This window comes from Papaver somniferum, chromosome 1 (genome assembly GCF_003573695.1).
Source record: "Papaver somniferum cultivar HN1 chromosome 1, ASM357369v1, whole genome shotgun sequence".
In the NCBI taxonomy this organism is placed as follows: Eukaryota; Viridiplantae; Streptophyta; class Magnoliopsida; order Ranunculales; family Papaveraceae; genus Papaver; species Papaver somniferum.
Window position 1 is genome coordinate 217109040 of NC_039358.1, and position 27613 is coordinate 217136652.

The 27613-nt window shown below is 40.3% G+C and overlaps 3 protein-coding genes and 2 pseudogenes across 8 annotated transcripts; 3 read left to right on the forward strand and 2 right to left on the reverse strand.

Annotated features, from left to right (window-relative positions):
• Window positions 1-562: 562 nt before the first annotated feature.
• On the reverse strand, window positions 563-2759 carry LOC113360168 (kelch repeat-containing protein 1-like). Its single transcript, XM_026603707.1, has 6 exons — window positions 2678-2759; window positions 2448-2566; window positions 1873-2250; window positions 1109-1790; window positions 718-909; window positions 563-636 (listed from the first exon to the last, which is right to left on the reverse strand). Exons 1-6 carry the CDS (start codon window positions 2757-2759, stop codon window positions 563-565), a joined length of 1527 nt encoding a protein of 508 aa, XP_026459492.1.
• Window positions 2760-5559: 2800 nt separating this feature from the next.
• On the forward strand, window positions 5560-8272 carry LOC113315925 (extensin-2-like). Its single transcript, XM_026564169.1, has 2 exons — window positions 5560-6636; window positions 6824-8272. Exons 1-2 carry the CDS (start codon window positions 5667-5669, stop codon window positions 7840-7842), a joined length of 1989 nt encoding a protein of 662 aa, XP_026419954.1. The 5' UTR covers window positions 5560-5666; the 3' UTR covers window positions 7843-8272.
• Window positions 8273-9265: 993 nt separating this feature from the next.
• On the reverse strand, window positions 9266-24859 carry LOC113315897 (DExH-box ATP-dependent RNA helicase DExH18, mitochondrial-like). Of its 6 annotated transcripts, none has more exons than XM_026564157.1 (6): window positions 22259-24859; window positions 21132-21220; window positions 20975-21052; window positions 15526-15615; window positions 15385-15445; window positions 9266-9840 (listed from the first exon to the last, which is right to left on the reverse strand). In XM_026564157.1, exon 1 carries the CDS (start codon window positions 24635-24637, stop codon window positions 22397-22399), a length of 2241 nt encoding a protein of 746 aa, XP_026419942.1. In that variant the 5' UTR covers window positions 24638-24859; the 3' UTR covers window positions 9266-9840; window positions 15385-15445; window positions 15526-15615; window positions 20975-21052; window positions 21132-21220; window positions 22259-22396. The 6 variants fall into 6 exon arrangements, with proteins under 6 accessions (XP_026419942.1, XP_026419949.1, XP_026419927.1 ...); XM_026564164.1 differs by having other exon boundaries at window positions 20975-21055; XM_026564142.1 differs by having other exon boundaries at window positions 21915-24859.
• On the forward strand, window positions 10309-14992 carry LOC113315931 (annotated as a pseudogene).
• Window positions 15316-20564, forward strand: LOC113360175 (annotated as a pseudogene).
• Window positions 24860-27613: the final 2754 nt, after the last annotated feature.

The following is a 27613-nucleotide window of genomic DNA, read 5'->3' on the forward strand; positions in this document are numbered from 1 at the left end:
CTTGAAGGGGCAACCAGGGGGAAGATAAGGACGGCACCCTCCATTAGGGAGCTGAATTGTGTCAAAAGTCGTAAATGTCACGAGACTTTTAACTCATACGAGTATTAAGACTTGTGATATTTATGCGAATTAACCTGAGAATAATATAAGAAAATGATACGACGAGATCAATGGATCAATACACTACGGTGTAAAGACTGCCTGCGATTTCGTCACACATAAACAGAGGCAGCGTAAAACCTTTACATAGGAAGGCAAAAATAAGACCTCATAGATAATACAAGAAAAGAAAAGAAATTATTCATGAAGTTCCACATGTGCTCGCACCAAGAGAAGTTTATGATGGAGGATAACCATCACACTTGGTCTATCAAGATATGCCAAACAACAAGAGGCAAAAATGGGAATGCAAAGGAAGTGTTATTTGCCCTATTTTGATAGTCTTATATGCATATGAAGAGGTCATAAATACGAAGCGAAGAAAAGAAGATTTATATTAAAAAGATGAAAGCTGAATTTACAAGAATTTACAACAACAAAAAATTACAACGAGAAGAAGCAATCAATTTTCATCTTCCTCATTTCGTTCAGTTTCGGAATTACTAGCTTCTTCTTTGGAATCTTCTTCAGAGTCTTCTTCTCCATCAGAAACTTGGATATCAGGAATGGGTACATTTTCAGGAATCACTGGAAAACTGTACTTTGACAAAGGAATACCATTCTCCAGACAAACTCTTTTAACAGCAGCCTCACGAGAGCGATTGGCATCGTTACTGTTGTTTTGGACTAAGTTGAACCAATTTACCTTCAATTGCTGATACTTAGAGTTACAAGCGGATGATTCTTCTTCTTTAGCATTTAAGCCAGTTTCTAACTCTACAATTCTCTTTTGATACTCCTTCTCTTTCTCTGCGAAGTATCAACAAATGAGTTAAAATAACGGAAAATTATTCTTAAAATTATAAGTGAAAGAACAACAAATGACCTTCATAATTGGAAATAATATTTGCAATTTGTGTGCGATGTTCAATTTGAAGACTAACATTTACACCTAAATTATTTCTAGCATCGTTCAGAACTCTAGCATCCCAATTAAACTCCGTTTCACTTTCTATAAGGAGTTGAGATCGAATTAAGTTTCTCTCCTCGATAAGCATGTCCCTCTCACGAAAAGCTAAATCACGTTCTATTTTAAATTCAATAATAGATTCTTGAAAATGTTCTAGTGCCTTCGCACCCTTAAGAGCGATTTCATCTTTTTCAATAATAAGTGTGTTCTTCTTCGCCTCCAATACTTGAATTGCTTCCCTCTTCTCATAAAAACGTCGTTTAAAACTATTGGCAGAGGATAATGCACTTCTATGGCATTTTCTAAGGGTGGTATATTTTAATTTTAACTCTTCCAAGCTAAGGTTTTCAAATCCTTGAGTAGGGTAATTATTTAAAGAGGAATTGAGGTGCTCTAAAAGAATTTCAGCATCAGGAAGATTAGCCGCTTCATCTGAAAGGTCATACAGGTCTGCGAAGATAACTAAGTAAGAAGTGCGAATGATCGCATAAAAGAAAAGGAGTGAGAAAATATAAGTCACATACCAATGAGTTCCTTGTTTATTTCTTGGGTTTTGAGAATTAGTTAAATTCTCATTTCTAAGTTTTGTATTCTCGCTTGTAAGATTCGCACTCACATCCGAAAGATTAGACTTCTCATGTCTCAGCTTGGCATTCTCATCTTGCAACTTGCGAAGATTTCTTTCATTGTCTAAAGAAATCGCATAAGATATGCGAGCATTCTGTGGAAATATAAAAGAAGCATTATAAATAAAAGAAGAAATATTAAGGAAAAGATAAAAGACAAATGTTACAGAATATTACCAAGCCATTCATCGCAAATTGAAAATCTGGGTTTATCCAAGAGGCAGCTCCACGAAGAGACCGATCTTCCCAATTAGAAGCAGTACAGATCTTTGAGACCATTTTGAAAGCACGATCCATTTCATCATCCTCAAGAGTAGCAAAACCATCTCCAGAAAAAAGATCAGATAATTTCTTCTGATACAAATCGATCGATACCTCTTCTTCAGAAACAAAAGTATCTTCATCTGAAGATTTCGAACTTGAGGAAGAATCATATCTCGCACGCTTCCTAGAGACATCATCTTTTAACGTAGTTATCTTGGATACAAATTTTGAGGTGGGTTTCTTAGGAACGCTCTTGCCCTTGCCTAAATTTTTGTCATTCAAAGGATTCACCTACGCGAATAATCAAGATAAGAAACAGAGGCAAAAATATTGTTAAAAATAGAAAGAGTGTTTCTTACTTCCTTTTTCTGCGAAGTTGATAGCTTGCGCGAAGTATTGACCTTTTTGGCATCTTGCGAAGGAAAAGAAATAAGAGATGAGAAGGAAGGTTATGAGAAGTTACAAATTGGATCAAGAGGATCACATACCGCTACTTTCTTTTCCTCATTTTCGAGTAATTTAAACTCCCAAGGTTGGTAAAGAGGGAAATCTTCAGGCAGAGAATTTTCAGAACCATCCTCAGCTTTACCAGATACAGAGGAACCTTCTAAGATGACAGGGCAATTAAGCCAACTGGAATCATTGGATCTGCGAGCAGCTCGGTTAGAATTTGAATTTCAGTCAATATCTCGCATAGTTTTCTTATCTTCAGCGATACCATCTACTCTTCTTATGCGAACAGCCCATTTAGTTACGTTACTTTTCATAACAGCGACGTAATAGTTATTAACAGCGCCCATCGTGATCATCGTGCGAAAAGAGGATCATCACGATGATCCTCTTTTCGCACTTCATCAGGGTAAGAATTTCCAAGACCAGCTGCGCGACGAGCATACTCTAATGGTATCCTAATAACATCACCACTCAACTGAAATATTCCTCGTGTGAATCTATCATCAGCAAGAATTCTATAGAAGAGAGGAATGTCATGGTTATATAGAGGAATTGGTAGAAATTAGAGTTGACCTAACGCAACGATGATTTTTTGATTATTCCATTGATCATATTTGATTAGATCAAGGTTAAGTTTTGATGCGAAATTAGATGAAGGAGGAAGAGAAAGTTCATAACCCCTCTGATTGAATTCAGTTTTTAATCTGTTAAATTCAATTTCCATCTTTTTACCAGCGGGAGCCATTGAAGAATGGGAATGAAGAGTATAAGCTTGCAGAGAAGGTGAAGAAGAATAAAAGAAATAAGAGGAGTAAGGGAAAAGGTAGAAGAGAGTATATAGGAAAGCACGACCCGTTTTTCGAGATTTATTCTCATTAATGCGAAGAATTGAACGGATAGAAACATACGGTTAAAAGGACGTGTCGGAAGATGAGTGGTTAAGAGGACACGCGTACATAAAGAAAGCTTGAATTCAGGGAAATTGTCGGTAAAATAAAACATAAAAGGATTAACATGTGCGATGACATAAGATGGAAGTTTCTCATACCGCTCACTCTGAAGAATAAGCGAAATGAGAAGAGGCAAAATGTAGGAGTAAAATATCGCACACGTTAGTAATCAAGCGAAGTAAAGAATACAACTTAGCGAAGAGCATCGCACACAACAAAGTTGAGATGACGCACCAGATGATGTCAGCAAAGTCACGAGTAAAGTGTGAAGAACTGTGCGAAGAGGTACGCTATGTGGAGATGAGTGATTGTATATGAGCCATTGTGTCGCATAGTGATCCCGAAAATAGTGGGTTTCTTAGCTGTCATCCACTATGTAAAATCATATATAAAGGAGAGAGGTCATTACTTGTAAGGGAGTTCTAGAGTGAGTCTTGGTCAAAAAATAGAAAGAGAGAAAGTAAATCTAGGGCAAATAGATCATTGTAATAGCTTGATCAATCCTTGTAATTCTATCCACATTTCATATAATAAGAAGATGATTACCTAAATTCTCATTTAGTGATAGTGGAATGTAATTGTCAGATTTATGACAACTACAGTCCTCACCATTAGCTACTGGATCAGAACAACTGGAATGCTTGGCTGTGTTGGAGTCCACCAAAATGGCGTTGGAGTTAAATTATAACAAGATTGTCATAGAGACTGACTATCTTCCATTAGTCCAAGTAATACAAGGAAAAGATGCAGAAGTCCCATGCGAGCACAGGGGAATTGTTGAAGACATTTTATTTCTTGTAGTTTCTTTTGAAAGTTGGTTTTGTGCGCACACCAATTTGTTTAGCTAATAAGTGTGCGATGAACTGGCAAAATATGCCCGCAAAGAAGGTATCTCGAGCACATGGCTCAGAGTTCCTCCTACATTCTTGTTAAAATTCATCGAGCACGACAGTGCTTAAGTAATACAAATTTCTTTGCATCAAAAAAAAAAAAAAAATCTCACATAATCACAGGTTTTGGAACTCGGTTTCTAAGATGTTGCTTTTTTTTTTAAATTGAGAGAGATATCCATGTTTTAATCATAGCTACAAATCTGAAATGGAAACCAGTGTTTGTCTGTCTGAACTTTTGAACTCATTTTTAGTCATTTTACCATTTGAAGTGGCCTTGGATTAAAAGAAAAACGATTTAAAGGATTGTCTATAATCTCTAAAATGCTATCATTTGTATAATTTGATTTAGTATACATGGAGAGATCATAGTTAAGATGTAGGGTGCAAAATTTGCCTTTTCTCAGGTAGCCTTGACATTGCCAACTGAGAGTAGCTTTATGGTTGTATTCATTGCTCATATTACATTCTTACAATCACCTTCCAAGATGACGACAGTGCTGCTTTAAGCTATATTACCAATTTTAGTGTTTTTAAAGCTACATGCCTAATCCACTTCATTGACGGCAAAACCCTTATACAAGAAAGTGCGTTCACGTACCAATCTCTAGTGACTTGGTTAATCCTGAAGTACTTAGAGAACTGGTCAGCTGCACCATTACCAGTTTGACTTACGCATCTGCATAACTGCATTCCCATATAGGAGATGTACCCTAGTTATACAAAATGTAGATCTGTAAGATTCAGAAATTAGAAGAAGTTGCAGGATCATGCTTGTTGCCCACTTGACTAGTGCTTGGACTATCAAACACTCCACTTGATCAGATTTTAGTGCTCCGTCGGTGTTAGTCCATCTTCTGCACCTGTTGTTACCTACGTAGCTGCATGGCAACTAACAATTAGAATTAATCTCTTATAATGCAGTTTCTCTAATGTAGTCGTTAACAATAATATAAAAATTTGCTAGTATCAGCTTGACTCCCATAGTTTACGGATGTACATCAATGCCATTAATCTCTACCGCAAGTGAATGTAAAATAATAAGAGACTGGATATACTTTATATCCACCATTACTAGCTTAAAATATTGTTTTTACTGCAGTCAACTATTGTTTTGGACCCAGGACTTGACTGATCTACTTGCAGAAAGAAGCTTCTGCTTCCATATCCTATTATTAACCTAAACAGTGATTACGTCGAAAATCCCTTAATCTTATTGAATTAGTGAAATCTAGCCAAGTAAATAACCATGCACTTATAAATAGAACCTATTCTTCATTAACAAAATGCAGTTCTCATCTTCATCTGAGCTCTCCTTCTCTAATCATCTTCTCTTCAGTAATAGAAAGAAATTAGAAACAGGAAAAGTTCTGATCACCTTTTGGTTTTGAGAGGAAGAATTCTAAAGTGATAAATGAGAAATACTGGTGGCGGCCCTGCTCAGGGTCGTCCATGGTCTCAAGTTATACTTGCAATGACTGTAGTCTTTGTATCCTACCAAGTAGGATCTGTTTCTGCTGATCCATATCAGTCCAATTCACCACCACCACCACCACCACCATTTGATTACAAGACGCCTCCACCCCCATCTCCATTTCATCAACAACCATATGTTTACAGTTCCCCACCACCACCTACACCAGCGTATGTGCCTCCTACACTAGTCTACAACCCACCACCACCACCTACACCAGTGTATAACCGACCACCACCACCTACGTATGAGCCTCCTCCGCCAGTCTACAACCAACCACCACCACCTACATACGAGCCTCTTCCACCAGTCTACAAGCCGCCACCACCACCTACACCAGTGTATAACCGACCACCACCGCCTACATATGAGCCTCCTCCGCCAGTCTACAACCCACCACCACCACCTACATACGAGCCTCCTCCACCAGTCTACAAGCCGCCACCACCACCTACACCAGTGTATAACCGACCACCACCACCTACGTATGAGCCACCACCACCTACATATGAGCCTCCTACGCCAGTCTACAACCCACCACCACCACCTACGTACGAGCCTCCTCCACCAGTCTACAAGCCGCCGCCGCCACCTACACCAGTGTACAACCGACCACCACCACCTATGTATGAGCCTCCTCCACCAGTCTACAAGCTGTCGCCGCCACCAAATACATATGAGCCTCCTACACCAGTCTACAACCTACCACCACCATACGTCTACTCATTTTCGCCACCACCACCAACCAAGTATCCCCCACCTCATTATTACACATCCCCACCACCACGAGTAGTTTACCCAACTCCACACCATCACTCACTTATTGTTAAAGCAGTCGGGAAAGTATACTGTTACAGATGCTATGACCAGAGCAACCCAAAGAAATCACATGCCAAGAAACACCTTAAAGGTAAGCATTTACAACTTCCGCAATTTCATAAATGTTCTTTCTTAGATCATAAACTCAATTCATCAAATGTTAATAACCGCGCAAAGAAAATAACCAGAATATATTTTCTTTTACTTAAGGTAATTCATATAAACAGTAATTGTCAAAATAGTAAGTTAAGAAATTGTCTTTGTTAATGTGAGAACAGGTGCTATTGTGGAGGTCAGTTGCAAGGCAGGTGATAAAGAAATCATGGCCTATGGAAGGACCAAAAACAATGGTAAATACAGTGTTACAATTAAAGGTTTCAACTATCGCAAATATGGAGGAGCAGCTTGCAAGGCTAAGCTCTATATGGCACCAAAGGGTTCAACCTGCGACATTCCTACTGACTTACATGGTGGAAAGAAAGGTGTTCAAGTTAAGGTTAAGTCAAAGAATCACCGATTAGTTGTGCTCCAGACAAAGCCATTTGCCTATGGATCCAAAACTACTTACAAGAAATGCTCAAACCACATTTCACCTCCCTACAATTACAAATCACCACCTCCACCATCTCCAGTACCTACTCCTTACTACTTCTTATCACCACCACCACCATCTCCAGTACCTACTCCTTACTACTACAAATCACCACCACCACCTCCATCCCCAGTACCAGCTCCTTACTACTACAACTCGAATCCACCCCCCTCACTGTCACCTCCTCCACCATACAGATACCCACCATCTCCACCCTCGCCACCTGCTCCATACTACAAGTCACCACCACTACCACCACCATTTCCAACACCAGCTCCTGACTACAACTCACCATCTCCAATACCTGCTCCTTATTACTATGACTCACCACCTCAACCATCTTCAGCACCCACAGCATACTACTACGAATCACCACCAGCGCAATCACAAGATCTCGCCCCATACTACTACAAATCACCACCTCAACCATCTTCAGCATCCACACCATACTACTACGAACCACCAGCACAATCTCCAGAACTCTCCCCATACTACTACGAATCACCACCAACACAATATCCAGATCTCGCCCCTTACTACTACGAATCACCACCAGCACAATCCCCAGATCTCGCCCCATACTACTATGAATCACCAATAACACAATCTCCAGTATCCGCGCCATACTATTACGAGTCAACACCAACACCGTATCCAGCATCTTCACCATTTTACGACTACTACAAACATCCTTGGAAACCTTGATATCTCATTCTAGGCTGAGTTATCCAGTAAAAAAGTGTTAGTATGTGTTTGTCTCACTACAGTCTACTAATTTGGTTGAGAAGTTGTGGTACTTTTCTTTTCAATGTATGTACTGATACTACTCACAACCAACATCATTGAAATTATGCCACTTCAATATTTACTGCCCATATCGATATTCTGACAACATACCTTGTAGTACAATATTGCAGGTTATCACCAGTTCACTAGTGCAATAAGCAAATTCACCTCCATGAAGCTCATGGTCATCTAGCCTCAAGCTTTACGCTTACATGCTCTGAATACAATTCATGAATTCCCAATTTCAAATCTTATAAGGGCTATCAGAACAAATGTTTTCTTCTACTTGTTTAGTTAGCTGCTTACACATTTTAGTATCGGTTTATTCAAGTAAAAGTAGTACTCGGTTTGTGACGGCACTGACCAATAGCTAGTTTAATATAATTACTTCTTGTTATCGTTTTCGTTTTTCCAATTGAATTTTTCCATATCTTGTAGATCATTTGTCTGTGCTTTATAGATGTTTCAAATAAATCATGGTTCATTATTATTCAAATCTTTCAAACAAACTTGGAAATTTACAACTAACCATAACCAACTCATACTCAAGAAAATGACAATTGCAACTAACTTAACAAAATAGAAATTACTTAATACCCCTACCATATTACTATAGGCAGCCTAATCTCAACCTAAAAACCCACCAGAGTAATTCCACCATTAAAATTCACTTTTTGGACCAAATTTCCCTAGAAATACTTCTTGAGTAAGTAAGTATACAAAACACCCAATTCTGGAAATACCTAATTTACTCAAAATTACAGTTTCTTAGATAGTTAAAATCCAATTAAAGATTAAAAGAAGAAAAAAAGGTTTGATTTTGATGAAGTACCTGAATGCAAGATAGAAGTCTTCAATACCAATGAAAACCCTGACTCGCAAACTTGTGTTTCTTTACATTTCAACAGTTTCCTCTTCGTTTTCGTTTTCATCTGGATTTCAACAGTCTCCTCCTGTCCACGACTCCACCATTGATCATTTCTGCTCTCAAGTCTCAACAGAGAAAGAGAAAGAGAAGACAGTAATACTTTGGTGTTTTACTGTGGGGCCCACCTAAGGGTAATGGCCATTTTTTGCCATTACCAAGTTGATTTTGGGTCCAAGTACATGATAATATTTTCTGTTTGCGAGACATGTTATCATTTTTTATCACCTTGATCTCTCAAGTCCCTGAATGTTTTTTCTTCCAACTAAGTAGATTTTGGTCTCTGATCAAATTGTTTTTATAAAGTTACCGCCCTTGAAAATTTTCTTTAACATTCCTGCTGATACATGGTAATATACCTAGGGATTCAAAGTAAAGAATAATTGATAAACTCAAAACACAAACTCATATCACCGAATATTCGCTTTGGAAGTCAAAGAGATTAATAAAATGAACACACCTACTAGCTGCAGTTTATAAATACTTATTACATGTGCAAAACTGCAAATGCACTAATAATAGAGCTGCTGGTACAAAACACTATCTATCCACAATCAGGTCTCTATGCGTTTTCTATTGGTTTCAGTTGGAATAATCCGAAAGGGTACTCTCAGAATAGGCAAGCTGTCAATTGGTTGAGAGCTGATTAACAAATTCCCAATACCCGAATAATCAATAAGTTGGACTTTGGATGTCTGTCTAAAAAAATAGAAGGATAATCGGATTTCTGCATAATCTCAGTCTCAAAATGGAAAGTTTGGGTGGGTTCGTACAGTACCCTTGAGTCGCTGCAAAGTGAGACTGAGTAGCCTTTGGTTTGTTCGCTGATCGTACCACACGTTGCAACCATCATCTTCCAGGATGATGGAGGGTAGCTTGAGCTATATTGTCCAGTTTGGGGATTTTAAAGCTATATTCCCTTCTGCTTCATCAGCTGCTTGTGCTTGCAGCTGCAACATCCTTGACTCCAATTGAGCGTTAGCAGTGGTTACCTGCAGGGTCACAAACAATTAGTGCCAACCCTTAGCGTAAAAGAAAAACATTAAGAATTTGTAAAAGATTTTTACTCTGCTAAGTAAAAGTAAATGGTGATATTTTCAGATTCACATATAACCACTATGGCATATCTGCAAATAATAAGTGTGACCTACACAGAACATGGAGTTTTCATACACGTTAAAACACGTATTTTGCTTGTCTCCTGCAATGTAGTTTGTCTCATGTAATAGTAGAATATAAACTGCTGATATCAGCTTGTTTTCACATATATATTTCATATTTAGGTCAATGTCATTAATCTCTATTGCAAAAGAAAAGAAGCAAATGAAATAAAAATCAAAAACAAGAGCCACTGGAAATATTTTATATTCCACCATGTTGCCTTAATAAATTGTTTATACCTGGGTCAACTAATGTTTTGGATCCAAAGTACTGCCCAGGACGTGACTGATCTAATTGCAGAAGAAGCTTCTGCCTGCATGTTACCATGTTCTATTCTGTGCATGATCAGTGATCACGAAGAACCCTTAACCTTATTGAATTAGCGAAATACAGCTATGTAAGTAAAACAGTATGTGAAGTAGTAAAACTGAGAAATGTAAGAGCTTGTGACAGCTCTTCTCAATAATCAGACACCTACAAATAGAACCTATTCTTCATGAACAAAACACACTTCTCATCTTCCTCTGTTCTCTCTTTCTCCAATCATCTTCTCTTCTGTAAGAGAGAAGAAAAGTTCTGATCACAGTTTTGGTTCTGAGGGGAAGAACTCTAAAGATGAGAAACACTATTGGCGGCCCCGCTCGGGGTCGTCTATGGCCTCAAGTTTTACTTGCACTGGCTGTAGTCTTTGTATCTTACAATGTAGGATCTGTTTCTGCTGATCCATACCTATACAGTTCACCACCACCACCATATGTTTACAGTTCTCCACCACCACCTTCACCTTACACACCTCCACCACCACCATCTCCATCTCCTCCACCACCATATGTTTACAATTCTCCACCACCACCATCTCCATCTCCTCCACCACCATATGTTTACAATTCTCCACCACCACCTTCACCTTCCCCAACGCCACCATATGTGTATAATTCACCTCCTCCTCCTTCCCCATCACCACCACCACCATATGTATACAGTTCACCTCCACCTCCTTCCCCATCACCACCACCACCATATGTGTATAGTTCTCCACCTCCTCCATCACCATCTCCACCACCACCGTATGTATACAGTTCCCCACCCCCACCTCCATATGTCTACTCATCTCCACCACCACTAGTGAAGTCACCACCCCCACCATATGTTTACTCTTCCCCACCACCACCAGTCAAGTCTCCCCCACCACCATACGTCTACTCATCCCCACCACCACCAGTGAAGTCACCTCCACCACCATACGTCTACTCATCCCCACCACCACCAGTTAAGTCACCTCCACCTCCATACGTCTACTCATCTCCACCACCACCATACGTTTACTCATCTCCACCTCCACCACCATACGTCTACACATCTCCACCTCCACCAGTCAAGTCTCCCCACCACCATACGTCTACTCATCTCCACCACCACCCTACGTTTACTCATCTCCCCCTCCACCTGTGAAGTCACCACCACCACCATACGTCTACTCATCCCCACCACCACCTCCATACGTCTACTCATCTCCACCACCACCAGTCAAGTCTCCCCCACCACCATACGTCTACTCATCTCCACCACCACCAGTGAAATCACCCCCACCACCATACGTCTATTCATCTCCACCACCACCAGTTAAGTCACCTCCACCACCATACATTTACTCATCTCCACCTCCACCACCATACGTCTACTCATCTCCACCACCACCAGTTAAGTCACCACCACCACCATACGTTTACTCAGCTCCACCACCACCAGTGAAATCACCACCACCATACGTCTACTCATCTCCACCACCACCTCCATACGTTTACTCATCTCCACCACCTCCTCCATATGTCTACTCATCCCCACCACCACCTCCATACGTCTACTCATCTCCACCACCACCAGTTAAGTCACCACCACCACCATACGTTTACTTATCTCCACCACCACCAGTGAAATCACCACCACCATACGTCTACTCATCTCCACCACCACCTCCATACGTTTACTCATCTCCACCACCTCCTCCATATGTCTACTCATCCCCACCACACCTCCATACGTCTACTCATCTCCACCACCACCAGTTAAGTCACCACCACCACCATACGTTTACTCATCTCCACCACCACCAGTGAAATCACCACCACCATACGTCTACTCATCTCCACCACCTCCTCCATATGTCTACTCATCCCCACCACCACCTCCATACGTCTACTCATCTCCACCACCGCCACCGTATGTTTACTCATCTCCCCCACCACCAGTCAAGTCTCCTCCACCACCATATGTCTACTCATCTCCACCACCACCGGTTAAGTCACCACCACCACCATACGTTTACTCATCTCCCCCACCACCATACGTGTACTCATCCCCACCACCTCCAGTGAAGTCACCTCCAGCACCATACGTGTACACATCTCCTCCACCACCAGTAGTATACCCAATTCCACACCATCACTCACGTATCATTAAAGCAATCGGGAAAGTGTACTGTTACAGATGCTATGACTGGAGCAACCCAAAGAAATCCCATGCCAAGAAACACCTTAAAGGTAAGCATTTACAGCTTCCACGATTTCATTACTTTTCTTTCTAAGATCATCATACAATAAACTGAATGCATGAATAGTTACTAGCTAAACTGAATGCATCAATTGTTACTACCTAGGAGAAGTACTTCCCCTAAATGAAGTAAAAAAAGAACAAGTAATAGAAATTCTTACTTATGGTAACTCATTTAAACAGTAGTTTTCAAAATATGCCTCACTTGCACAGCAAAAGACTTTATATGCTGTCCATTTCAATAGAAGTGCTATTCATAATGTCATAATATTTCAGCACCTTAAGTACTATTTAAGAATATTGACAATACATAATAAGTAACGACTTGCCTATGTTGGTTTGTGAACAGGTGCTATTGTGGAAGTCACATGCAAGGCAGGAGATAAAGAAATTGTTGCCTACGGAAAGACCAAGATCAATGGAAAATACAGTGTTACAATTAAAGGTTTCAACTATCGCAAATATGGAGGAGCGGCTTGCAAGGCTAAGTTGCATATGGCACCAACGGGTTCAGCCTGCAACATTCCTACTAATCTACATGGTGGAAAGGAAGGAGTTCAAGTCAAGGTCAAGTCGAAGAATCCCTATTTAATTGTGCTCCAGACAAAGCCATTTGCCTATGCATCCAAAACTCCTTACAAGGGATGCTCAAAGCACATTTCACCTCCCTATTATTACAGCTCACCACCACCACCATCTTCAGTACCTGCTCCATACTACTACAAATCACCACCACCACCATCTCCAGTGCCCGCTCCATACGTCTACTCGTCTCCCCCACCACCATATGTATACTCATCTCCACCACCACCACCATACGTATACTCATCTCCTCCACCCCCACCATACGTCTACTCATCTCCACCACCACCAGTCAAGTCTCCCCCACCCCCATACGTCTACTCATCTCCACCACCACCAGTCAAGTCTCCCCCACCACCATATGTTTACTCATCTCCACCACCACCTTCACCATCACCTCCTCCACCTTACATCTACTCGTCTCCCCCACCACCATACGTATACTCGTCTCCACCACCACCACCATATGTATACTCATCTCCTCCACCACCACCATATGTATACTCATCCCCACCACCACCAGTGAAGTCACCTCCCCCACCATATGTCTACCCATCTCCACCACCACCACCAGACAAGTCACCCCCACCACCATATGTTTACTCATCCCCACCACCACCTTCACCATCACCTCCTCCACCTTACGTCTACTCGTCTCCCCCCCACCACCATTGTATACTCATCTCCACCACCACCGCCATACGTCTACTCATCCCCCCCACCACCGCCATACGTCTACTCATCTCCACCACCACCAGTGAAGTCACCTCCCCCACCATATGTCTACTCATCTCCACCCCCACCAGTGAAGTCACCTCCCCCACCATATGTCTACTCATCTCCACCACCACCAGTCAAGTCACCACCACCACCATACGTCTACTCGTCCCCACCACCACCAGTCAAGTCTCCCTCACCACCATACGTCTACTCATCTCCACCACCACCTTCACCATCACCTCCTCCACCATACGTCTACTCGTCTCCCCCACCACCATACGTATACTCACTCACTCCACCGCCACCACCATACGTATACTCATCTCCTCCCCACCCTCCACCACACCATACGTATACTCATCCCCACCACCACCAGTCAAGTCTCCCCCACCACCAGTCAAGTCTCCACCACCATCATACGTCTACTCATCTCCACCACCACCATACGTCTACTCATCTCCACCACCACCAGTCAAGTCTCCCCCACCACCATACGTTTACTCATCTCCACCCCCACCTTCACCATCACCTCCTCCACCATACGTCTACTCATCTCCTTCTCCACCAGTGAAATCTCCTCCACCTCCAGCGTACATCTACTCATCCCCACCACCTCCAGTCTACTACTAATTTGGTTGAGAAGTTGTGGTACTTTTCTTTTTGAATGTAAGTACTGATACTACTCGATTACCAAACGTACCTCATTATATTTATTGCGACTATAAACTTTACTGTTAGTATCAATACTCTGACAGCATACATTCTATTCTAATATTGCAGGTTATCATCAGTTCAGTAGTGCAATAATAAGCAAAGTCACATCCATGAAGCTCATGGTTATCATGCCTCAAGCTTTAGGTTTACATGCTCTGAATGCAAATCTTCAAGTATCGGAACAAATGTTTTCCCCTACCTCTTTAATGACCTTCTTACACATTTTATTATTGGTTTATTCAAGAAGTAAGCCGAAAGAAGAGAAAATATTATGATGGAAGCTTCAGTTTGTGACTGATTGTTCTATAGTTTCATTTGTTGTAGTGTTCGTTTTCCAATTGTATTTCAATATCTTGTATTGCATTTGTCTGTGCTTTAAGCACCTACATGTTTCAAATAAATCATCGTTCTTTATTATTTAAAGTCTCTTTAAATTACAACTTCCTGACTATAACTAACCCATACTCCGGACAATGACTACCTTTGAATTCTTTCTAATCTACTAAAACTAACTCTCTGAAGCTAACAAATAAAGTTGTTACTCGATTCTGGCACCAAACCATGCTGACAAATGAAGCAAAATGACACCCCCAAAAGATAAAGCAACAAACCATATGCAAGATCATATTCGAATACCAAACTACTTTTATTCAGTAACATAATTGATCAAACAAAAACATGATCCAATAATTTATAAGATAATTGTTTCTCACATACAACATCTCCACGATGAAGTAAAAATGCATAATCACATTACTGCAATAGAGCATCTTGGAGAAACTCAGTATACGCAAAGAATATGCACACACCTTGTTCATTTGGCGCCAATTTTTCCAGTATCATTGACGTCATTATAATTTGATGTCACGGCTGCTGATATGCGAGATAAATAAGCATTTTTAACAGAAAATGTGCCATGGAAAATTTTAAAACAGTGAAGATAGACTTACTAGTTTCGGGTAGCTTGTGCAATATCTGACAGATTTGGAATCGTTTGATCCATAAGGATCCCTTGGCTCATCGCTAGTTGCTTCTAGAACCTGTAAAGTAATACGAGAAAGAAATATAACACCTTTTATCCATAAACCCTGAAACACTTGAACCCGTTGCCACTAAGCTTAGTACCAAGGTCATGACATGGATTACCATAGAATCAGGTTCAAGAATCAACAACACTATAAAGAAAGTTATCTACATGTTACCCAAAAAAAAAAAACATAAAAGCAAAAACCCAATGACTGGAAAGTAATCTATAAAAACTAAAAACAAGAAATCATAAGTCAACAACAATGGAATCTTCACCTGCCGCCGCAATCATAAGTCAACAACAATTGATTCTTCACGAATCTGTTTAATCATGAAAATGAAGATCAAACCCAAACCATGGTTCAGTTTTGTTGATTGAATCATATAGCAAATGATCTATCCTCTCAAAAACTTAAGTAAGTGTGTGTTAATATTCACATCATTTTTCTTCATTTAATTGATTTTCATTGATATCCCTACTGTTAATCAGAAATACAGACAATCTAATATATTTCCTCTGATAATATTTTTCCCAGCTTTGTACCTTGCTAAAACGGACAAAGTAATCTGGATAACCTCATGCTAGTTTAACGTCATTAATCTATATATTTCATATTTAGATCAACGTCATTAATCTCTACTGCAAAAGAAAGATGCAAATGAAATTAAAACTAAAAACAAGAGCCACTGGAAATATTTTATGTTCCACCATGTTGCCTTAATAAATTGTTTATACTTGGGTCAACTAATGTTTTGGATCCAATGTACTGCCCTGGACGTGACTGATCTAATTGCAGAAGAAGCGTCTGCCTGCATGTTACCATGTTCAATTCTGTGCATGATCAGTGATCACGAAGAACCCTTAACCTTATTGAGTTAGTGAAACACAGCTATGTAAAACAGTATGTGAAGTAGTAAAATTGAGAAATGTAAGAGCTTGTGACAGCTCTTCTCAATAATCAGACACTTATAAATAGAACCTATTCTTCATGAACAAATCACACTTCTTATCTTCCTCTGTTCTCTCTTTCTCTAATCATCTTCTCTTCTGTAAGAGAGAAGAAAAGTTCTGACGGAAAGAATTCTAAAGATGAGAAACACTAGTGGCGGCCCCACTCGGGGTCGTCTATGGCCTCAAGTTTCACTTGCACTGGCTGTAGTCTTTGTATCTTACAATGTAGGATCTGTTTCTGCTGATCCATACCTATACAGTTCACCACCACCACCATATGTTTACAGTTCTCCACCACCACCTTGACCTTACACACCTCCACCACCTTCACCTTACACACCTCCACCACCATATGTTTACAATTCTCCACCACCACCTTCACCTTCCCCACCTCCACCATATGTGTATAATTCACCTCCTCCTCCTTCCCCATCACCACCACCACCATATGTATACAGTTCACCTCCACCTCCTTCCCCATCACCACCACCACCATACGTGTATAGTTCTCCACCTCCTCCATCACCATCACCACCTCCTCCATACGTGCACAATTCACCACCGCCACCTTCGCCATCTCCACCACCACCGTACGTGTACAGTTCCCCACCCCCACCTCCATACGTCTACTCATCTCCACCACCACCAGTGAAGTCACCACCACCACCATACGTTTACTCTTCTCCCCCACCGCCAGTGAAGTCACCACCCCCACCATATGTGTACTCTTCCCCACCACCACCAGTCAAGTCTCCCCCACCACCATACGTCTACTCATTCCCACCACCACCATACGTCTACTCATCCCCACCACCACCAGTGAAGTCACCTCCACCACCATACGTCTACTCATCTCCACCACCACCAGTTAAGTCACCTCCACCACCATACATCTACTCATCTCCACCACCACCATACGTCTATGCATCTCCACCTCCACCACCATACGTCTACGCATCTCCACCTCCACCAGTCAAGTCTCCCCCACCACCATATGTTTACTCATCTCCACAACCACCAGTCAAGTCTCCCCCACCACCCTACGTTTACTCATCTCCCCCTCCACCTGTGAAGTCACCACCACCTCCAATGTTTACTCATCTCCACCACCACCATACGTCTACTCATCTCCACCACCACCTCCATACGTCTACTCATCATCCACCACCACCAGTCAAGTCTCCCCCACCACCATACGTTTACTCATCTCCACCACCACCAGTTAAGTCCCCCCCACCACCATACGTCTACTCATCTCCACCACCACCATACGTTTACTCATCTCCACCTCCACCACCATACGTCTACTCATCTCCACCACCACCAGTTAAGTCACCACCACCACCATATGTTTACTCATCTCCACCACCACCACCAGTGAAATCACCACCACCATACGTCTACTCATCTCCACCACCTCCATACGTTTACTCATCTCCACCACCACCTCCATATGTCTACTCATCCCCACCACCACCTCCATATGTCTACTCATCTCCCCCTCCACCTGTGAAGTCACCACCACCTCCATACGTTTACTCATCTCCCACCACCATCATACGTCTACTCATCTCCACCACCTCCATACGTTTACTCATCTCCACCACCTCCTCCATATGTCTACTCATCCCCACCACCACCTCCATACGTCTACTCATCTCCACCACCGCCACCGTATGTTTACTCATCTCCCCCACCACCAGTCAAGTCTCCTCCACCACCATATGTCTACTCATCTCCACCACCACCGGTTAAGTCACCACCACCACCATACGTTTACTCATCTCCCCCACCACCATACGTGTACTCATCCCCACCACCTCCAGTGAAGTCACCTCCAGCACCATACGTGTACACATCTCCTCCACCACCAGTAGTATACCCAATTCCACACCATCACTCACGTATCATTAAAGCAATCGGGAAAGTGTACTGTTACAGATGCTATGACTGGAGCAACCCAAAGAAATCCCATGCCAAGAAACACCTTAAAGGTAAGCATTTACAACTTCCACGATTTCATTACTTTTCTTTCTAAGATCATCATACAATAAACTGAATGCGTCACTTGCAGAGCAAAAGACATTCAGTGCTGTCCATTTCAGTAAAAGTGCTATTCTTAATGTCATAATATTTCAGCACCTTACAGTACTACTTAAGAATATTATCAAACAAGAACTCAGTTGTCATAATAAGTAACGACTTGCCTATGTTGGTGTGGGAACAGGTGCTATTGTGGAAGTAACTTGCAAGGCAGGAGATAAAGAAACTGTAGCCTATGGAAAGACCAAGATAAATGGTAAATACAGTGTTACAATTAAAGGTTTCAACTATCGCAAATATGGAGGAGCAGCTTGCAAGGCTAAGCTTCATGCAGCACCAAAGGGTTCAGCCTGCAACATTCCTACTAATCTACATGGTGGAAAGGAAGGAGTTCAAGTCAAGGTCAAGTCGAAGAATCCCTATTTAATTGTGCTCCAGACAGAGCCATTTGCCTATGCATCCAAAACTCCTTACAAGGGATGCTCAAAGCACATTTCACCTCCCTATTATTACAGCTCACCACCACCACCATCTCCAGTACCCGCTCCATACTATTACAAGTCACCACCATCACCATCCTCAGTACCAGCCCCATACGTCTACTCGTCTCCCCCACCACCATACGTATACTCATCTCCACCACCACCACCATATGTATACTCATCCCCTCCACCACCGCCATACGTCTACTCATCTCCACCACCACCAGTCAAGTCTCCCCCACCCCCATATCTACTCATCTCCACCACCACCAGTCAAGTCGCCCCCACCACCATATGTTTACTCATCTCCACCACCACCTTCACCATCACCTCCTCCACCTTACGTCTACTCGTCTCCCCCCCACCATACGTATACTCATCTCCACCACCACCACCATACGTATACTCATCCCCTCCACCACCGCCATACGTCTACTCGTCTCCACCACCACCAATGAAGTCACCTCCCCCACCATATGTCTACTCATCTCCACCACCACCAGTCAAGTCACCACCACCACCACCATACGTCTACTCGTCCCCACCACCACCAGTCAAGTCTCCCCCACCACCATACGTCTACTCATCTCCACCACCACCAGTCAAGTCGCCCCCACCACCATATGTTTACTCATCCCCACCACCACCTTCACCATCACCTCCTCCACCATACGTCTACTCGTCCCCCCCACCACCATACGTATACTCATCTCCACCACCACCACCATATGTATACTCATCTCCTCCACCACCACCATATGTATACTCAACCCCACCACCATACGTCTACTCATCTCCCCCACCACCAGTCAAGTCTCCACCACCACCATACGTCTACTCATCTCCACCACCACCAGTCAAGTCTCCCCCACCACCATACGTTTACTCATCTCCACCCCCACCTTCACCATCACCTCCTCCACCATACGTCTTCTCATCTCCTCCTCCACCAGTGAAATCTCCTCCACCTCCAGTCTACTACTAATTTGGTTGAGAAGTTGTGGTACTTTTCTTTTTCAATGTAAGTACTGATACTACTCGATTCCAAAACCTACATCACTATATTTATTGCCACTTTAAGCTTTACTGTTAGTATCAATACTCTGACAGCATACATTCTATTCTAATATTGCAGGTTATCATCAGTTCAGTAGTGCAATAATAAGCAAAGTCACATCCATGAAGCTCATGGTTATCATGCCTCAAGCTTTAGGTTTACATGCTCTGAATGCAAATCTTCAAGTATCGGAACAAATGTTTTCCCCTACCTCTTTAATGACCTTCTTACACATTTTATTATTGGTTTATTCAAGAAGTAAGCCGAAAGAAGAGAAAATATTATGATGGAAGCTTCAGTTTGTGACTGATTGTTCTATAGTTTCATTTGTTGTAGTTTTCATTTTCCAATTGTATTTCAATATCTTGTATTGCATTTGTCTGTGCTTTAAGCACCTACATGTTTCAAATAAATCATCGTTCGTTATTATTTAAAGTCTCTCTTTAAATTACAACTTCCTGACTATAACTAACCCATACTCCGGACAATGACAATACTACCTTTGAATTCTTTCTAATCTACAACTAACTGTCTGAAGCCTAACGAAAAAAGTAAGATCATATTCAGATAAAGCATATCTGGCACCAAACCATGCTGACAAATGAAGCAAAATGACACCCCCAAAACATAAAGCAACAAACCATATGCAAGATCATATTCAGATACCAAACTACTTTTATTCATTAACATAATTGATCAAACAAAAACATAATCCAATAATTTATAAGATAATTGTTTCACAAATGCAACATCTCCACGATGAAGTAAAAATGCATAATCACATTACTGCAGTAGAGCATCTTGGAAAAATTCAGTATAAGCAAAGAATATGCACACACCTTGTTCATTAGGCGCCGATTTTTCCAGTATCATTGATCCACTTCGTACGCAGAGCCATTATTATTTGATGTCAATGGCTGCTGATATGCGAGATAAATAAGCATTTTCATAGAAAATGAACCATGGAAAAATTTTAAACAGTGAAGATAGACTTACTAGTTTCGGTTATCTTGTGCAATATCTGACAGATTTGAATCATTTTATCCATAAGGATCCCTTGGCTCATTGCTAGTTGCTTCTAGAACCTGTAAAGTAATATGAGAAATAAATATAACACCTTTTATCCATAAACCCTGAAACACTTGAACCCGTTGCCACTAAACATCTTTGAAACTAACTATAATTCATATAATACCAAGGTCATGACATGGTTACCATAGCATCAGGTTCAAGAATCAACAACACTATAAAGAAAGTTATCTACTCAATGAACTTTGATCTTACTGCATAACAGGGAACAGTGATCACAGGTCAAGGTTTGCCAACTACAATGAAGAATGATTGTTTCTTATATCAACCCAATGAATAACTATAACTATCTGCTATTCTGTTCCACCCTCTCCGAAGCTGTACACCTACAAGTAAGTAACTTATTATACTAAAGCCTAAAGGAAGGTGACACTACTACCTATGGATGGAATACAAAATGTTCAATCCCCTAACTGAATTATTTTTCACAGCCTATATAAATTTCACCACCACAAGGTCCACAACTTCAAACATTCATAAAACCACAAAAAAAGAATCCCTCTCCTCCATTAAATTCAGAAGATTCCAATATTTCAAGAAAATTCCAAGAAAAATACACTCTAAAAAGAAAATCTAAGTAAGCAATTAGTTAATAAACATAGTATCAATGCCCAAATAGAGGGTGGAATCATCTTCAAAAAAGAAGAAAATTCAGTAAAAGCAAAAGAGGGTCATATTTTATCGAAGTACCTGACTGATCCTCCTGCAAAGCTTGAATGAACGGGAGTACTTGAAATCGCTCTAAACCCCAGGTAGGGTTTTTTTTTTTTTTTGAGGAGGCATTATACATAATATAGAGCATCAAGAATCATACTTTACAAGCTATTTTAAAATACGCTTTTATAAAGCATATAAGATGTAACTAACAACCGAAAAAAATATACAATAGAAAGGGAATAAATACATGGAACCATTAGCAAAATTGGAATAGTATCAAAAGTTATCAACTATCTAAAAGGAAAACGAAAGATACATTAATCTAACATCCGCAACGAGATCTGAAAAAGATAAACTGAACCTTCGTAACGCATTACCATGATTTGAAGGATTTGGCAGCAGAACATTCACTTGCTTCTTCCTTGGCACACAGAAGAACGTCAGGAGTAACTTTGGACATTGGTAGCCATCTTCCTTCTGAGTTTTTGGGAGAGGATTCCTTGATTCATGAACCCTTAGGTTGAGAGACCCCGGTTTGAAGGATTATGTTGCAAAACGTGCACCTGCCGCTTCTTTTTCTGTTCTTTGATAAGGGACATTGGCCTTTGGTAGCCATCTTCCTTCTGGGTTTTGGGGGGAGGATTCCTTGATTCAGGTTTCCAGGTAACATTGGTGAGAGACTGACCCAATAAATCTGCAATATCCTCTGCCATTGAAGAATACTTCTCCACATAAGGGAACATCTCCTGCTTGAACTGATACGCCAGCCATAGATACATAGACAAAACTTGATGTCTGGTCTCGAGGTCTAATAACTCTGAATCATTTCGAGCAGAACACTTGGGCATTCCCATTGCTATACTAACCTTACGGTTTTGGCTATATGTTGAAGCAAAACTCAACAGATGGTGCATTGCTTTTGGATCTCTAATATTAACTGGGGCGAAGCAAAAGTTAAAACGGTCTTCAAGAGATAATCCTTGAACTTTCTCCAACATGTTCGCAACCTTCTTGATATGATCATGCCGGCACAAGAAGTAAGAACCATCAAGACGGCAATTCTCACCAAACTTATCCAATAGCTGGCAGAAAGTCATATCTGGGAGCTTCCCTGCAAATAACTCAACCTGCTCGAAGAAAGGAAACAGACCCACTTTCTTAACTTCATCAAAAGGTTGTTTTAAACACTCAATTAGGTACTGCAAATCATCCAAATGCAAGGTAGTTGTGAGTCCATCTGGATATCGGCTTCCTCTTCTGCCAGCTCTTCCAGCAATTTGCTTCACCTGTGTTGCTGGAACAGGTACAACTTTGTCACCATTATACTTTGAGAGACTATTGAATACAACCCTTCTAATATTTAAGTTCAACCCCATTCCCACCGCATCACTTGCAACCAGAACATCATACTCATTATCTTGATCATTGAACAAAGTAGCTTGCTGACGCCTAGTCTCTGGCGGCAATGCACCATAAATGACGCAACACCGATGTTTCGTAAACTTCTCAATCGCCATTTTTACCTCAAATATCTCTCTCCTTGAGAATGCAACGACACAATCTCCTGATTTAACATTCCGAAGATCCCCTAGAAGGGTTTTTCCTTCCACCACAAGAGGCTTGAACCTTTCATAATGATTTTCAACCAACTCATCCCCAGTTTCTGCACATACTTTTCGAACAATTTTCAGAACACTTGGGTCGCCACAGAGATGAACCTCATCAGCCATTACACCAAGTAATGCTCGAGTCCACGCATAACCTCTACATGGATCAGCCAACATCTGTATCTCATCTATAACAGCCACATCATACAGTTCCTCTGTGGAAACCATCTCCATAGTACACGAAGCGTGATTTGAAAATGGAACATGCTTCTTTTCCTGCCCAGTGCGCAGACTACAATAAACTCCAAGGGCATTCACCTTGTCAAAGACTTCCATGGCTAAGAGTCTTAGAGGACTACAATAAATACCTTTCTCGGCCTCCATAAACCTCTGCAAAGCATTATAAGTTTTACCGCTGTTAGTCGGCCCACAATGGTAAATGATTTTCCGTTTCATCGCTCTAGCAAATGGAAACCAAGTGTGAGGCTTTGTTAAATCAGCAGAATCAAGAATTCCCCGAAACCTTTTGATCTCATCCGGAAACTCTTCTAAACAGAATTCGACAAAAATGGGGAAAAGAAACCTCTCAGACTCTTCACATGGACCCAATGATATAAGATGCTTAGCAACATCACCAGTACATTTATTCTTGAAAAAAGTTTGAAACTTTCGAACAGCTGTTGGGAAAAATGACAATCCAATGTAAATTGCAAGAGCTTGGTTAGACGCCCATCCTGATTTAACAAAGCAATTGAAAATCTCATCCATATCATCCCACTCAGATGTCGTTAGCTTCCCTTCATTCTGTTCAGAATCACGAAGCTCTTCGTACAATTTTACCGGATCACGTAAAGCTACTGAACAACTATCAATCGCTGCTGAATCAGGAAGAATACCATTAACATCATTTCCGTTAACCTCTGTAGAGTATGATTTCCAATGGGTACCTTCAAAATCCCTAAAAATCTTATTCTGTAACCCTAATTTTAAATTTCGATGTATATCAATAAAAATCGAACCTTTAAGAGAATTTGAGCAATCTCCTTGCTCTCTTGTACAATGGAATGAACGATTCAATAAAGAAAACCTAGCATTTCTTCTGAATGAATAGATTCTATACAGAGATGTACCAGCAGTTCCTCTCGCCATTTACAAAATAAACTACTAAGCAAAATCAAAATTTAAATATATAAGATTGCACACATTGATACCTGAAAATGAAAGAAAGTAGAAATCTTTTCTTCATCAGAGAATGATCAGCGTTTTCCCTCCAAAATAAAAAACCCCTAAAGCCCTGTACTCAGGTTGGTTGTTCTCTGCAACTGATAACTCAGAAAGAGAAAGACGGTGGGATTCAACAGATCATGTAAAAATCCAAGACCCCTTAATTTTTTTTGGGGTTTGGGGTTTTGCGCGTAATAAGTAATTAAATAAGAAAATGGGTGATTTATCAAATTAGGTAATTCCTAAAGGATGTTAATTGAAATATCAATATATATTTTTGACACAAAAAAGATTCATTAACTAGGGATAAGTACGTAACTTCATGTTATCTACATCTCACTTGGGGCAACTCCTCCGTGGCCAAAAATCATTCATATCTTTGTGATAGTCCACATTTTAGGACAAAAAAATGCTAGGTGAATTTAGGGTTGCACAACGGTCTGGTTGGTTCGGGTTTTGTCCCTACTGATCAAAGCACCAAATAGATCGGTTAATTAATATGAAGCCCCGACTATGGTTGAGAACTTCTGTAGGTCGATTTTTAACCACCTGATATTTTTCCTCGGCGCAGTCCGAATCGGTGGTCGATTACAGACATAATTCGGTTCACAGGTTACTATAAGCAAAATCAAACCCATATTTATGATCATTAAATCTTTGATTTCATAATCACTTTAGTTATGACTGCTTTAATTTAAACAAGTAGTGAGCACGTGCGTTGCACGTCGGCAATGCTATTTTTCTACTTTGCAAATAATTTGGTGGTGATTCAACACCATATTTTTTTTAATTTGAAAATTAGTCGTTTTTTTTATTTAAGAATCAATCATTTGTTTTTCTTTTTGTAGATTTTTTCAATTTATTTTTAAATTATGTCTAATTTTAAGCTATGTCGAACTTTCAAGGAGAAAAAATATAAAATAGGAGAAATATAAAAAAAATTGAAAAACAAAAATTTTATATCATTACTTGTGCTCATTGCGTAGATAATTTAAAGGGTTTTTCAAATATATAAAATTTACAAAAAACCGACGTGTAGTTTAAAAGATATGAGGTTTTTAAATATATAAAAAGCGCATTTACTCTTATGTCCCTGTAAATATTCTTTATACCACTTCTTTAAAATGTAATGGCCGATAAGAAAGATGAAGTTCAATGATCTAACGGATAATAGCAATAATTCGGACGAAATTCTATTTGCAAGATCTAACGGTGGAATTTTAAAGTTTGGAGATCCAACGGTTATATCTACTTGAGTTTTGTAATCCCTTGTTACCATTAAGAGGGGGAGATGGTACGATCAAAAAAATGAAGAGGAAAAGGTTTACTACTGCCATATTGGATCTTTAATTGTGCTAGAAATTCATATTGGATATTGAAATTAGTTGTGTTAGAAATTCATAGAAAAGATTATCAAGAAAAAACAAAAACAAAAAAATCATAGAAAAGAAGATTTGACACATGCATATAACTAACGTCGATCAAAAATAAATAGACGACTTTTGTTGATAGCAACATTGGTTAGTCCTCCATGTTTACAAGCTTTATCTTCTACTGCTACATCTACTACGACAAGTAGATTTCAAATCCGATCACAGTTCCTTCTAAATTGAGATCCAAACACTCACATCAATTAAGATCTAGGAAGGGTGTTGTTGTTTTTTTTGGTCAATCAACAAATTTCAATTTATTCAAATCAAAATCGTGATTACATAATCACTTACAAGAATAACAAAAACATCAAAGTACAAAATAATCAAAATCCTAATACAAATGAAGATATCAATTACAAGTAAATCACGAAGAGAAAGAGCCATAAACTGCAAAGATATCCAATTTTTGTAAATGTAATAGGGAAGGATGATGGTATAATCCGGAATCGATTCCGACTATTTAATCTTATTTTCTTTTTTTTCAATAAGAGATACTCCTATAAGAAAGGAGTAACGCCCAAAATCTTGTAAACCCAAACGAACCCGGATGCCCTAAATCTTTTGGATTGAATATGGATTCAAAGCAATACCGAGTTGAATAGTCGATGTTCTTGAATCGAGAATAGCTAGTCAAGAAGCAGCGATCAAGGTTTGAATAAATCGCCCTCAAAGCAAAGAGAAACTCGCCCAGAATGGCGAAAAAAAATCGCTCCAAATAGCGTAGAAATATTGATAGACACATTTTTGTGTCTAATTTGTCTCGATTCTATATATTGATAGTGCTCATTTTTTTACTTATTATGGTGTTTTATGTGTGTGTAGGTATTTTTGGCCAACAAACATTTTTGGAAAAATCGGCTCGAAAAGTTGCGCGGGGCACCCCCGGAGGACACTTGCTATTCTGACCCCTCAAATGGATAAGGGGTGACCAATTACTAAGGGGCATCCATTTCCAGACAGCTGCTAAAGGGATACCAGCACAGGATAGGGGAGGTCATCTTCTTCGTTTAAATTTAGAAAAAGGCGGGAAGAAATAACCGGCGAAGAACCAAACTTTCGATTGGATTTCGAAGATGTTTTAGTGAGATTCAATCACTGAAATTTGCTGGGCTGGACGTGATTCAACTAAAAAGACCTGGTATGTGCGCTGGAATCAATCGAATTGGGTTGGATAAGCCGGAAAAAGGAAACAGAGTTTGAGTTTTGCACGGAAACTTTGTGGAATTATTTTAGGAATTTCAGGGAGACTAAACGCGTGATATTGTTTCCTAAGGTAGTATTCTATCTAAGGAAGAGTTTAGGATGGTTTGGAAGTCTCGGAAACGATTAAGGAAGTCGGCAGAAGAGATTATTGCCGTGGCTTGCACGAAAAGGAAAAGAGAGAATTAATCGCTATTTTTAGGTTTCTGAGTAGTATAAAAGGTGTGTTTAAGTCCCAAGGAAGGAAACGAAGTTATTGGAGCAGTCG

Bases quoted from the DNA above. Each gene is read 5' to 3' on its own strand.
- LOC113360168 (XM_026603707.1), bottom strand. From the start codon at position 2,759: ATGGGCGCTGTTAATAACTATTACGTCGCTGTTATGAAAAGTAACGTA. The intron at 1,791-1,872 runs GTAATATTCTGT...ATATTTCCACAG, and splicing joins AATTTGCGATGAATGGCTTG to AATGCTCGCATATCTTATGC. The intron at 637-717 runs GTATTCCTTTGT...CTGATGGAGAAG, and splicing joins AAGAGTTTGTCTGGAGAATG to AAGACTCTGAAGAAGATTCC.
- LOC113315925 (XM_026564169.1), top strand. From the start codon at position 5,667: ATGAGAAATACTGGTGGCGGCCCTGCTCAGGGTCGTCCATGGTCTCAA. The intron at 6,637-6,823 runs GTAAGCATTTAC...ATGTGAGAACAG, and splicing joins TGCCAAGAAACACCTTAAAG to GTGCTATTGTGGAGGTCAGT.
- LOC113315897 (XM_026564157.1), bottom strand. From the start codon at position 24,637: ATGGCGAGAGGAACTGCTGGTACATCTCTGTATAGAATCTATTCATTC.